Source organism: Mesoplodon densirostris, chromosome 4 (genome assembly GCF_025265405.1).
Source record: "Mesoplodon densirostris isolate mMesDen1 chromosome 4, mMesDen1 primary haplotype, whole genome shotgun sequence".
NCBI lineage: Eukaryota > Metazoa > Chordata > Mammalia > Artiodactyla > Ziphiidae > Mesoplodon > Mesoplodon densirostris.
In genome coordinates this window covers 69,171,811-69,184,840 of record NC_082664.1, presented here as the reverse complement: position 1 = coordinate 69,184,840, position 13,030 = coordinate 69,171,811, and the positions used below count along the sequence as shown (strand labels likewise).

Genomic DNA, 13,030 nt, shown 5'->3' with positions numbered 1-13,030 from the left:
GGGGAGCTCAGAATGTAATCAAATAGCGATTATTTAGGGTGACAGGTTTTGTAAGATACAGTGATGGGTTCAAAGAAAAGATAGCCAACTTTTTGTGGTTAGAAAGAGGGATTGGGATAGGAAGGAAAGGCTTGTCTGAGGAAGAGGTGATGTACTATCGTAATGGCATTGGCCAACACTTACATAGCACTCAATTCATGCCAACTGCCAAACACTGTTCTAAGAATGTTACATATACTAACTACTCCTCACAACCTAGAAGGTCAGTACTAATATTATTCCCATTGTACCTCAGACTGAGTACAGAAAGATTAAGTAATTTTCCCAGGATCACAGGGCTAATAAGTAGTAGAGCCAAACAGTCGAGCTCTACCTAGTTCATGCTTTTGACTATTATACCTTACGAGTACTATACATTTTTTGGTGGAAATTGGCTTTGTAACTTGGGGGATTTTATTTCAGTCATTTTCATGGGGCAAAAACAAAGTTTTTGTCTGATATTCCCTGAGTGTGTGTGTGTGTGTGTGTGTGTGTGTGTGTGTGAGTTTTACAACATTATGGTTCTGGGGGTACCTAGAAAGCATTTAGAGCTAGAAAGGATGTTAGCCATCATCAAATAACATTTTCATTTCCAGAAACTTCCTAGTCTACTGTTTTTGTGCAGTGAATTGTTTGATATTTTCCATTAATTGTGCAGCAGCATTAGAAAAGATAATGTTGAGTTGATCATTCCCAAAGATACCTGAAGTTGATGCTTATTAAGCTTAAATGGACATTAATGACACTGATACACTGAGTGAGGCAGAGGCAATGTGATAAATTAAGGACAGCATTATGAGTCAAGAGACCAGAATTCAGGACTTCACTCTGCATCTCAGATTACCAGTTTTCCCATCTACAAAATGAAGGGAGTGCACATCAGAGATGACAGATACAAGGTGCATATGTTGCCACACCCTGCTTCCTAACCCACAACTGACGTTACTAATTATTCATGACATCGTCTTGCTCTGAACCTGAAAACAGCTTGGGAATCCTTCCCAACACAGTGCTCAATGCAGTTAGTACAGTTAATCAAAGTTGGCACCCAAGTTGAAATCTATCTGTCATCTTTGGGTATGACAACCTATAAAGATTCTTCCAGTTCTAACTCCCAGAAATACACCATCAGAAGTATGAAAACTGTGCCCAATTCAATACTTACTTCAGTCTTTCCAGTCTGTCTTTTCTCTAAGCATTAAGTTTACATCATGTAGGGGACTGGGACACTGATCTGTTTATATTCTACTGTGAATCTACCCACCACCCTAGTCTTGGCCTTTAGGCAGCCTAGCACCCTTTGTGTAATGTCTTCCCTAGTAAAGTTTTTTTATTCTTCCTTGATTTTTCACACATATTCACACAAGTTCTTGGGTGTAGAATCTCCTAACTTCTTGGCAATCAAGACATCTTTCCCAGCCCATGTGTTGTTGAATGCAAAGAGTATATTAACAGAGGAAGTTCATATCTGCTCCCTGACCACTCCCAGCACTTGTCTAAGCATATTCCTTCTTATTGCCCTACCTCAGTTTCATAATTATTTGATCTCCCTCCTCCCTGATAATTAGTAACCAGGATAGGTGCTTATGTCATTCATCTTCAGTTCTCAAACATGTACCTGTCTCTGAGTCTCCACATTGTATATTTTGGTGTTGTATATTTTATAATAGAAATACTTTACAGTTTTGCTTGTCTGCTTTATTACCACTGTGTAATCCTACAGTTGTAAATTGTGTAATTGTTTATGAGCGTGCAAAAAAACCCCACTGTATTCAAGTCTTTAGATGCCTTCAGCTACTATTTTCAAGACTTGTGTCCTAATGAGTATCAGTTCAGCACGTCCTTGTTTGTCATCCTTGGTCTTGAAGTCAGTGGGAAGGAATGCTGTGCTTGTAAGGTGGAAACCAATTTGATCCCTTGGTGTAGCATCTCAGTGGGATCATTTTACATCTCATTTTACCACTTAATGCAACCAGGGCATTTAAAGACAAAGGTTTGGCCATGAGTACCTTTGAGACAATATTTTTTTCTTTTACCTGGCAGTTGGAATCTAGGGTATAGGATTGTCATTTCTAACTTTCATAAAGATGGTTTTTTTTTTTTTTTTTTTTTTTTTTTGCGGTACGCGGGCCTCTCACTGTTGTGGCCTCTCCCCGTTGCGGAGCACAGGCTCCGGACGCGCAGGCTCAGCGGCCATGGCTCACGGGCCCAGCCGCTCCGCGGCATGTGGGATCTTCCCGGACCGGGGCACGAACCCGTGTCCCCTGCATCGGCAGGCGGACTCTCAACCACTGCGCCACCAGGGAAGCCCATAAAGATGGTTTTAAAATAACTTTGCTGAAAGGGAATAAAGGAAAGGATGGTAATCTTAATTTATTAGTCATCTGCCATAATTTTTACTGGCAGTAATTTGTAAGGAGGATAAAAGCAGGACTTAACGCCAAACGATTAAATAACACAGAGTATGTTGCAATGCCACCTACAGTAGTGAGTTTATCTTCCTGGAAAAGGGAGGAGTGAATGACCACAGGCCTCCCCCTGTGGCACAGCTGTCAAATCCCCAGCTGAGCTGGTCTAGATGACATCCTGTTCTGCACACCGAATGAACACAGCAGCCCCAGGCTTTGCCAGACTGGATCTGCCTCTAACCAGCTCGTAATGTTTGGAATTGTTATGAGATATCTGCCTGTCTGATAGGGTTTAGGAAATAAGAGATGAGCTAGGAAGGCAAAAAATAATATAAAATATTATCTCATCATCTGTTGCAACTATTCTGTAAAATTATTCCAAGTTTTAAAATTTCACTTAAGAACTATTGTTAACCTTGATCTTTTGCACTGATTTTCAAAGATATTACAAAATGTGAATATGATATTGTAAGATTGGCCTATGAGACAGCTCTGATGCTCATGATGAAAGAACTGGCCATTGGTCAATATTGTGCGCTTTTCCATTGATTATTTCAAAAACTATATTAAGTATAAGAATAACAAACATGGGATTCAATACAGCTGAGTTTGAAATAAACCCACAAGCATGAATGATGAGGAGTGGGGTGTCATGGATCTGTGCATGCGCTTGGCCTCTGACCTGCATCTCACCCCTGACATACAGTAATCCAGGTATGCTGGGTGGCTTAACAACTGTAAAATTCAGTTTTCTTGTCCTTAAAATGGGGATAACAGAAGTCCCTGCCGCAGAAAATTGTGAGAACTAAATAATGTATGTAAATTGCTCAGTACAGAACCTTATAGGACTTGTTACAGGGCCTTGTACGAGGACTTTGACAAATAGTTGATGTTACTACTGCTTTCAACACTAAGGAAAGAAGAGCTTCACTACACATCCTGTCTCCATTGTCCATAGAATAAATTTCATATTCCTTAGCATAACTTCTAAAGCCAATTTTATCTTATGCGAGCAGCTCAATTTCCTGTAACCATTCTTCTTGCCCCCTGACCTGCAACCAAAGTGAACTTCCAGAGCTTTCATACCCCTATTTTCTGTGCCTCAGAGTCTCTCCCTCTGGGTTATTCTTCAAGATCTTGTTTAAATGCCCCTTGTCTGGGAAGCCATTCCCAACTTTCCCGTGATGCTCCTTGTCCCTCCCTTTTGTGCACCACAGAAGTATACCCGCCCCAGTTATAACTCATCACCTTGTACTGCTGTTATTTGTTTACCTATCCAGTACCTTTGCTAGGTGTTGTGATCTGTTCAAGATCAGAAATCATTACTTCTTCATCCATATTCTCCTTCTGGTACTTGACACATAGTTGGCGCCCAACAAGATTGATGAAACAAAACAAAACAAAAAGATTGATGAAACAATTGAATGAATATGAGTAGAACTACTGTAGATACTCAAAAATGTTTTGGAGGATAACTAAGGAAAATTTATCTTTAGTTATTTATTAAAGTCTCATTTAGTTCATAGGAGTGAAGACCAATGTTATCAGAAGACGTTTTACTTCTGGTTCATCTATGGAACACATTTAATATGATTCTTGAGAAATTTGATCTTGCCTTTCTGTTGTTCTTTTATTCTTCAGGTTCTGGTTACAGCCACCCCTCGCCATAACTTTTGACCTATATTTGGAAAAATACTGGCCAGAAAAAAAAAATGATAAAATTTTTCCTCATGGTGAATAAACAAGGGCAGACCCGACTTTCTAAGTACTATGAACATGTGGAGATTAATAAGCGTACGCTTCTGGAAACAGAAGTCATAAAGAGCTGTCTCTCTCGATCCAGTGAACAAGTAAGTTTCTGATTCTCTTTGATCTCTGCATTCAACTCAGCAGTGGCAGATTTATTATTACTGAGTCGCAGGGGCCATCGTTTTCTTTGAACTACGTTCTTTCAATAGCTATTAGGGAAAATTAACAAATGAAGTGAAATGAAGACTGCCCATAGCTCTCTTTACATCCCCTTAAGGAAAATAAAAGCAAAGAAAATCAGGAAAAGTCTTGGGTTCATATTTAGGTCAGCATATTTGTCTTATTGCACTATGGAAGTGGCAGCTCAAATTTAAGCCTGCTAATAGACATACCTTTTTTTATTGTTCATATGAATTCAGCCCTTGGAACTCTTAGGAGTGCCTGTAGCAGACGGCTTTCTTTAAGCCAAAAGATGAAGGTCAGATGACCAGTATAGAGGGGAACAGTCAAGACCCACTTTGTGCTGGAGGATATAATAACATGATTCTCATGTGGAGTGCAGTTATTTTCTGCTTATCATTTTTATAAATTTACCACCAACATAATACTGGAACAAGTAATTTAAAAACAAAACAAACTTGATTTGAACTTGTCTTATTATATAGATGGGAGAAATGGAAGTTAAAAAATTCATATGAAACAACAAATCTATCCATTCTGCCAAAATTGAGGTTAAATTAAATCGTTTAAATAATAGTAAACAGGAATTGTAAAAACTGAGTCTACTTTTACAAAGGACTTTAGTTGGAGAATTACTTAGTCTAGGCCCTAAACTTGGAACCCTTTGGAAATCACTGAGCAAACTAATGCAAATACAGAAAGCTTATTTAAATCACCCATTAATTTTGCTAGTTCTCTTTTTCACTGCATATGTAGAAAGGCTGCTCGTGGGAACCACTGGTAAGTCATAAAATATTAAGCTACATCAGTGCTCACAAGTTACGCATTAGAACTGTGTTTCCCTTGGCTTCTAAATTGATTTTCCAGTCAGAACATCTCAGAGTCCTCTTTGAATTACTACTTTGGACTGCCATGGCACACACTGCTTTATGTAGTTGTCAAAAGAAAACAAAAACTATTAAAGGTCTGTGTTAATAGCCACATACTTTACGTAAAGGTAAACAAACTGCAGAAGCATTTCTGTTTGAATCTTTCTACAGAATGTAGGCACTCTGCAGTTTCATAGTTTTCACTGATAGGTTACCCTCTGAAATATATGCTTTGAAATGAACATACCATTAGATATTTTTGAAGCATTCTAAATTATCTTAGATTTTAAAGGGAACCCACTGGGCTTTTAGCATAATCAGGTACCAAAGTAACACAATCTCAGCTTCATTTTTATTTTTTTTATTTATTTATTTTTTTTTTGGCTGTACGCGGGCCTCTCACTGCTGTGGCCTCTCCCGTTGCGGAGCACAGGCTCCGGACACACAGGCTCCGCGGCCATGGCTCGCGGGCCCAGCCTCTCCGCGGCATGTGGGATCCTCCGGGATCGGGGCACGAACCCGTGTCCCCTGCATCGGCAGGCGGACTCTCAACCACTGCGCCACCAGGGAGGCCCCTGCGCCACCAGGGAGGCCCCATTTTTATTTTATCCACAAAGGTGCTTGGATACTTTTTTTTTGAATGTCAGAAACTCCTGAGAGGCTTTGAAAAATGTTCCTCAGTTCCTTCAAATAGATTGTGTTTCCTTGAAAGATCTGACTGAACAGAAATAATACTGGCTCTACCAAAAGCTGCAGAATGGTCCTGGACTTAATACTTTTATCCTAATGTCAAATAAAAGCCTCAAATGCCTCCATTATATAGATCATTGAATGGCTTTCCCGTGGAAGAAATGCCATAATCAAAACTTGCAGCTTCGGGGCTTCCCTGGTGGCGCAGTGGTTGAGAGTCTGCCTGCCGATGCAGGGGACGCGGGTTCGTGCCCCGGTCCGGGAAGATCCCACATGCTGCGGAATGGCTGGGCCCGTGAGCCATGGCCGCTGAGCCTGCGCGTCCAGAGCCTGTGCTCCGCAACGGGAGAGGCCACCACAGTGAGAGGCCCGTGTACCGCAAAAAAAAAACAAACTTGCAGCTTCGGAAATTCCTTGACGGTCCAGTGGTTAGGACTCTGTGCTTTCACTGCCAGGGATGCGGGTTCGATCCCTGGTTAGGGAGCTAAGATCCCACAAGCTGTGTAGCATGGCCAAAAAAAACCACACCAAACCAAAACAAAACAAAAAAACTTGCAGTTTCATTCCCAGGTACATCTGAGCACCATAGAGCAACATATCCCAGTGCAAAAAGTCATACCGTTCTTGCTCAATCACATTTGGACAAGCACACCCAAAAATCCAAAGGAAGGGCAACACTGTACCTTCAGCCTGCTGTCCAATTCCTGTCCACCCAGTGCCTTCCTCTCCCCCTTTGTACAATGGCTTTAGGAGAGAGATGAATGGGAAGGGAGTTGTTTCCTCCACCAGTCAGTAGTGGTAAGCTAGTTATTAATTCCTATACAGCAATATTTACAATGGGAGATTTTTGTCTAGTATCTGCCACACAAAAGCCATCTTTAAATAATTTATAAAAAGAGCCTACATTGATTCTTCTCAAAAAGAAATCAAGATTTTTCTTTTTTTGCATGTGTGTATGCTCTGTATATTTGGCTCTTGAATGACTATCAGATAGTACAAACAGAATCTCTAATTGCTTCCAAAAGAGCCCAGGGGAGATGGAAAGAAGAAAATCTTCATCATGTTGGCTTATTTTCACTTTTGGAGGCAGTCTAAAATGCTGATTATTTAGTAGCCTTTTCTTTGCTGGCTGAGTGCCACACAGAGCCAAGCAAAGGAGTAAGAAGACGTACAGGTGGGAACCCATGTGAACACTCAGACATTTTTCCAAGACCACTTCTCCACCTCCCACTAGAGATGCTTCCAAGCATTCCCCTGAGTACTGTGAGGAGGCGGCCAGCAAAGACTGTGTCACATCTTAATGTTGAATATTTCTAGGAATGTGTTAACAGATACTCAAATCAGAACCTAGAAATTATGCATGCCATTTTGAAGAAATCCCTGTCAACCATAGGAATTAATGTCTAATTATGTTTTGTCTAGTGCTCTTTCATTGAATATAAGGATTTTAAGCTGATATATCGGCAGTATGCAGCTCTCTTCATTGTGGTCGGAGTTAATGACACTGAGGTAAGATAATAGAAGAGCTTATGGAAAATACAAGAAATTAGGAATAACAGTGATTTAAAAAATTTTATTTAATTTTGGCTGCATTGGGTCTTCACTGACACGTGCTGGCTTTTCTCTAGTTGCAGTGAGCGGGCGCTACTCTTTGTTGTGGTGCGTGGGCTTCTCATTGCAGTGGCTCCTCTTGTTGTGGGGCATGGGCTCTAGGCACGTGGGCTTCAGTAGTTGTGGCACGTGGGCTCAGTAGTTGTGGCTCGCAGGCCTTAGAGTGCAGGCTCAGTAGTTGTGGCTCACAGACCTAGTTGCTCCATGGCATGTGGGATCTTCCCAGACGAGAGCTCAAACCCGTGTCCCCTGCATCAGCAGGCGGATTCTCAATCACTATGCCACCAGGGAAGCCCAACAGTCTGATTTTTATTCCTCCTTAAATTGACATTTTCTTCCCTACTTACCTCCATAACAATTAGCTTGACTCTTGAAGGATATTGGTTTTTATCAAGGCTGGGGAAACTGTGTGGAAGAGATAAACTTAGGATTTTTTTTTGGATTAGATGAGCAATTTGTGGAGAAGCACAAAACCACAGAATGCCTTCCTCGACCCTAAGCAATACCAGTTTCCTGCCCTCATTCTGTGTGGCACAGTGGGGTAGCTTAGCCAAGGGTAGAGGCCAAACAACTGTGGCATTAAACATAGGCTGACATTTCAGAAGGCAGAACAAACTGTAAATATGGTTGTGTTATAATTACATCTCATCAGATATAGTTCACCTTTTCAGAAATGGTCAGTCCCAGATCAATAGCACCTTTGGCCATGGAATCCCTGAAAGGGTATTTAAGATCTAAAATACTTTGAAATCTCAGTTGATTGTTTTTTTTATCCATGAACCAAACTTTGAGATGGTTTCCCCATCTTCACAGATGGAAAAGTGATGACATGAAGACCCCGGGGGAAAAAAAACCAAAAAAAAAAAACCTGGCTTCATCCAGTTGGTGATGAAGTCAGGAGTAGACCTCAAAACTCTATATAATCACCAGACACAATCTGGTTTCAATTCAGCTAGATTCATTACGGACTTTTCAAAAAATCTTAGAGGTTAAAGTTTTGTACATGTCCCCTATTGATAAGCTGCTTTTAAACAAATAAGTCCTAGAATTATTCTGAATATTTGTCAACAGGAAGCTGCTTTGCTCACATTATCTGTTTATCAAATGCTCTAAAACCTGGTTGCTGACTGGGCAGCTCCATGTCTGATTTCCTCAATAGGTCATATTAAAACTAACTGCACCCGGGAATTCCCTGGTGGCGCAGTGGTTAAGAATCCACTTGCCAATACAGGGGACACGGGTTCGAGCCCTAGTTCGGGAAGATCCCATGTGCCACGGAGCAACTAAGCCCTAGTGCCACAACTACTGAGCCTGCACTTTAGAGCCCGTGAGCCACAACTACTGAGCCCGCATGCCACAACTACTGAAGCCCATGCACCTAGAGCCCGTGCTCTGCAACAAGAGAAGCCACCACAATAAGAAGCCTGCGCACCACAATGAAGAGTAGCCCCTGTTCGCCGCAACTAGAGAAAGCCCGTGCACAGCAACAAAGACCCAACGTGCCAAAAAATAAGTAAATAAATAAATTTAAAAATAAATAAATAAATAAAATAAAACTAACTGCACCCTTCCTTTTTTATTTCAGAATGAGATGGCAATTTATGAATTCATCCATAACTTTGTGGAAGTTTTAGACGACTACTTCAGCCGAGTGGTAAGTGTAATGACTAAAAAATGGTTTTCGTCCTTAGCTCAATTTCCCAGAAATGGGTCTATGTCAAAAATATGTGTCAATGGGCTTCCCTGGTGGCGCAGTGGTTAAGAATCCACCTGCCAATGCAGGGGACACGGGTTCGAGCTCTGGGCCAGGAAGATCCCACATGCTGCAGAGCAAAGCCCGTGCGCCACAACTACTGAAGCCCACACACCTAGAGCCCGTGCTCCGCAGCAAGAGAAGCCACCGCAATGAGAAGCCCCACACCGCAACGAAGAGTAGCCCTTGCTCACCACAACTGGACAAAATCCACACGCAGCAACAAAGACCCAACACAGCCAAAAATAAATAAATTTATATATAAAAAAATATGTGTTAATATAGAGCTTTAATGTGTAAAAGTTAAAAATCAAATGATGCCAAATTTTCATTACCTTTCCTTCTGGCTCATCCAACGTGTTAGAAACCTACGTGTCTTAGATCTTTATAAAGAACCAGTTCTATAAGACTAAGAACCTCTTGTGTCTTTCTCTCAATTAAGATATTTTGCTATCAAACTTCCTCTCTCTTTTCTTCTTTCTCCTGCTTCCCCTCCTAGGACACCAGGACCCTTTTAGTTTAAGAATCATTTCCATCCGAACCCTTGCTTTGAAGATCAAAACCAAGTTCCCTTAAGGAATACATGAGTTCCTTTCCAGCAGTCCTTTATTTTAACAGTTGTACTGAAATGTAATTTAATAACATACAGTTCACCCATTTAAAGTGTATAGTTTTTAGGGCTTCCCTGGTGGTACAGTGGTTGAGAGTCCGCCTGCCAATGCAGGGGACACGGGTTTGTGCCCCAGTCCGGGAAGATCCCACATGTCGTGGAGCGGCTAGGCCCGTGAGCCATGGCCGCTGAGCCTGCGCGTCCAGAGCCTGTGCGTCCGGAGCCTGTGCTCTGCAATGGGAGAGGCCACAACAGTGAGAGGCCTGCGTAACGCAAAAAAAAAAAAAAAAAAAAAAAAAAAAAAATCCATCTTCTTATTGATTGCTTGGGGAGAGCACTATAGACCAGCACTTTCTGTCCAATAGAACTTTTTGCAGTGATAGAAATGTTTTCTATCTGTGCCATCCAATGTGATAGGTGCTAAGCCACATGTACCTCTTGAATACTTGAAATGTGATTAGTGTAAATAAGGAATTGAACTTATAATTTTATCTAATTTTAATTTATTTATATCACCATGTGAGGCAGGTGGTTACCATACAGACAGCATAGCTGTAGTTCCAGCTTATCTCCTGATGACCACTTTCTTAGACAGACTGGTTGCAAGTCAGGGTCTGTGATTCAGAGCTGGCCATGGTTAGTCACTTTAAGGGAACACCTATCAAGAAGAATATAATTTCCCCAAATAGCAATGTTTTAAACCTAGGAGAATAAAGCATGGGTACAGGCACTATCATTGCTAAGGTTTTTAAAATTATTATATTCGGTAACTAAGAATAAATAGCAGGTTGCTGAATTTTAGCTGTTATTCTAGGGAGAGAGTCAGTGACCACATAAACCACAGAAGTAAAGATTAGAATTTAATTAAAGCCAGGTGATTATACAGGACTTGGCGAGTACTAAGGGATGACCCGGTTTAGGATGACAGTAGCAAAAAGAAGAAAAAGAGGAGAGAGAAGAGAACACTGGGAAAGAAAATAGAATCTGTCCCACTCATGGAGAATGTCTTGTCATCTAAGATTTATTTTTAGGTTTGTGAGTTTTAAACAGTTTTTCTGGGGCTATTTTTAATCTTAGAGTTTCCAAATCTTAAATTTGGAGATCAATCTCATGCTGTCTGGGCTGAAAGAAGCATCTTCACATCACATTTCAAAACAGAAAGCTAGCCCAGTTAGCTTCAAAAGAGGCAGTTTTGCAAGAGTTGAGGGCTGTTGCTGTTGAGGAAGTGGGATCGGAGTTGTCAGTGCTGCACCTGACAAACCTTAAGTCCTTTCAGAGATGAATGTAGCTGTTTCATCTTTTCTCCATCTATGACTTTTTCAGGACATAAATTTGTTCATTAAAAAAATTTTTAAAATTTAAAGGGCAGATCATCAGTGAGCATGCCGTTTATTGATACATACTGTTAGGTACATTGCCTTTTAGGCTTTGTGTATCTGTCTGTATCTAACTATATCTATATCTATCTACATATATACAGGGGATAATGCTGTATATACCATTTTATGACTAGCTTTTTTATTTTTTATTTTTATTTATTTATTTATTTTTGGCTGTGTTGGGTCTTCGTTGCTATGCACGGGCTTTCTCTAGCTGCGATGAGCAGGGGCTACTCTTCGTTGCGGTGCGTGGGCTTCTCATTGCAGTGGCTTCTCTTGTTGCGGAGCATGGGCTCTAGGTGCGTGGGCTTCAGTAGCCGTGGCTCGCGGGCTCTAGAGCGCAGGCTCAGTAGTTGTGGCGCACGGGCTTAGTTGCTCCGCAGCATGTGGGATCTTCCCGGACCAGGGATCGAACCTATGTCCCCTGCATTGGCAGGCAGATTCTTATCCACTGCACCACCAGGGAAGCCCCAGACTAGCTTTTTTATTTAACAGTATGTCGGGACTTATGTACCTATGTCATCATTTGTGGATTTGCTATAATTTATTTAAGTAGTCCCCCCTTGATAGACACTTAGCTTGTTTTCAGCAGTTTGCTACTATAAATAACATTACCCTGAATATGCTGTCACACATCATTGTGCCATTATTTAATTGTTCCCTTAGGAGAGACTTCTAGAAGTAAAACTGATGGATTCAAACTGTGTGCACATTGTTACGATTTTGTATATACCTATCAAATTACCTATTATCTGTAAAGGTTGAATTAGTTTATTCCCTCTACACTCTAAAGGTGAATTGTTCTAGCCTATAAAAATCCTCTAAACTGCAGCCTATTTCTTTTTTTTATTTTTATTTTTTTATTTTTTATTTTATTTTTTATTTTTTTTTTGCGGTACGCGGGCCTCTCACCGTTGTGGCCCCTCCCATTGCGGAGCACAGGCTCCGGACGCGCAGGCTCAGCGGCCATGGCTCACGGGCCCAGCCGCTCCGCGGCATATGGGATCCTCCCAGACCGGGGCACGAACCCGTATCCCCTGCATCGGCAGGCGGACTCTCAACCACTGCGCCACCAGGGAGGCCCTATTTCTTTTTTTTAAATCACTGTCCCAAACTCAGGGCCTTCCCACACTCAGGCTTCTGTCTACCGAGCAGCCTCTCCCACCTGCTTCCAGGCTGGCAACCAGAGCAGCCGCTGTCTCTGCTAAGTGCATTGTGTCCCAGTGTCTCCTTCTCATCCTTGGACTCTTTTCTCTTTTCCAGAGTGAATTAGATGTATCCTTTTTCAGTGCCGTGAACCAAGTTTTCCATAGTACTTGGCAAAGAACAGGCTAGTCTTGATCAGGTAAGTGCCATGGGGCAGGAAACCAATTCAGCAGAATCCAGAATTCAGAAGGCTAATCATCAACAGCTCTGACAAGACAGCCAGAGGTACAGGTGCTTTGCAAAAACCCTCCACCCTTCTTCACAAAGACGATTCTTGTATTTTTCAGACAGGGCAATGCTATGGTGGTAGTTAATAATCACTCTTATATATTAACTTAACTTTTGCATATGGAATAGACTTTTGCAGAATTCAAATAACACAGCCAGAAAGGGCTTGGGCCTCCTAGAGAGAATGGATTTCCATAGCTCTAGGTATAAATCTCCAGAAATTCCCCACATGATCAGAAGAAGGGCTTCAGGGATGATAAACTGGAAAGTTAAAGAAATTGCCTGGCTTGTATTCATCTCCTTTTATA

The 13,030-nt window shown here is 41.4% G+C and overlaps 1 protein-coding gene across 3 annotated transcripts in view; it reads left to right on the top strand.

The window, feature by feature from the left end:
- Positions 1-13,030, top strand: part of AP4S1 (adaptor related protein complex 4 subunit sigma 1) — a 49,264-nt gene that overhangs the window by 25,668 nt on the left and 10,566 nt on the right. For 2 of the 3 annotated variants that reach the window (XM_060096354.1, XM_060096355.1), the window contains 4 exons: positions 4,089-4,297; positions 7,358-7,444; positions 9,132-9,200; positions 9,329-9,455. In XM_060096354.1, the coding sequence (XP_059952337.1) occupies positions 4,160-4,297; positions 7,358-7,444; positions 9,132-9,200; positions 9,329-9,403 (369 nt within the window). In that variant the 5' untranslated portion in view covers positions 4,089-4,159 and the 3' untranslated portion in view covers positions 9,404-9,455. Of the gene's footprint in view, positions 1-4,088; positions 4,298-7,357; positions 7,445-9,131; positions 9,201-9,328; positions 9,456-12,551; positions 12,564-13,030 lie in introns of those variants that run through there. The other variant, XM_060096356.1, reaches the window with a different exon arrangement.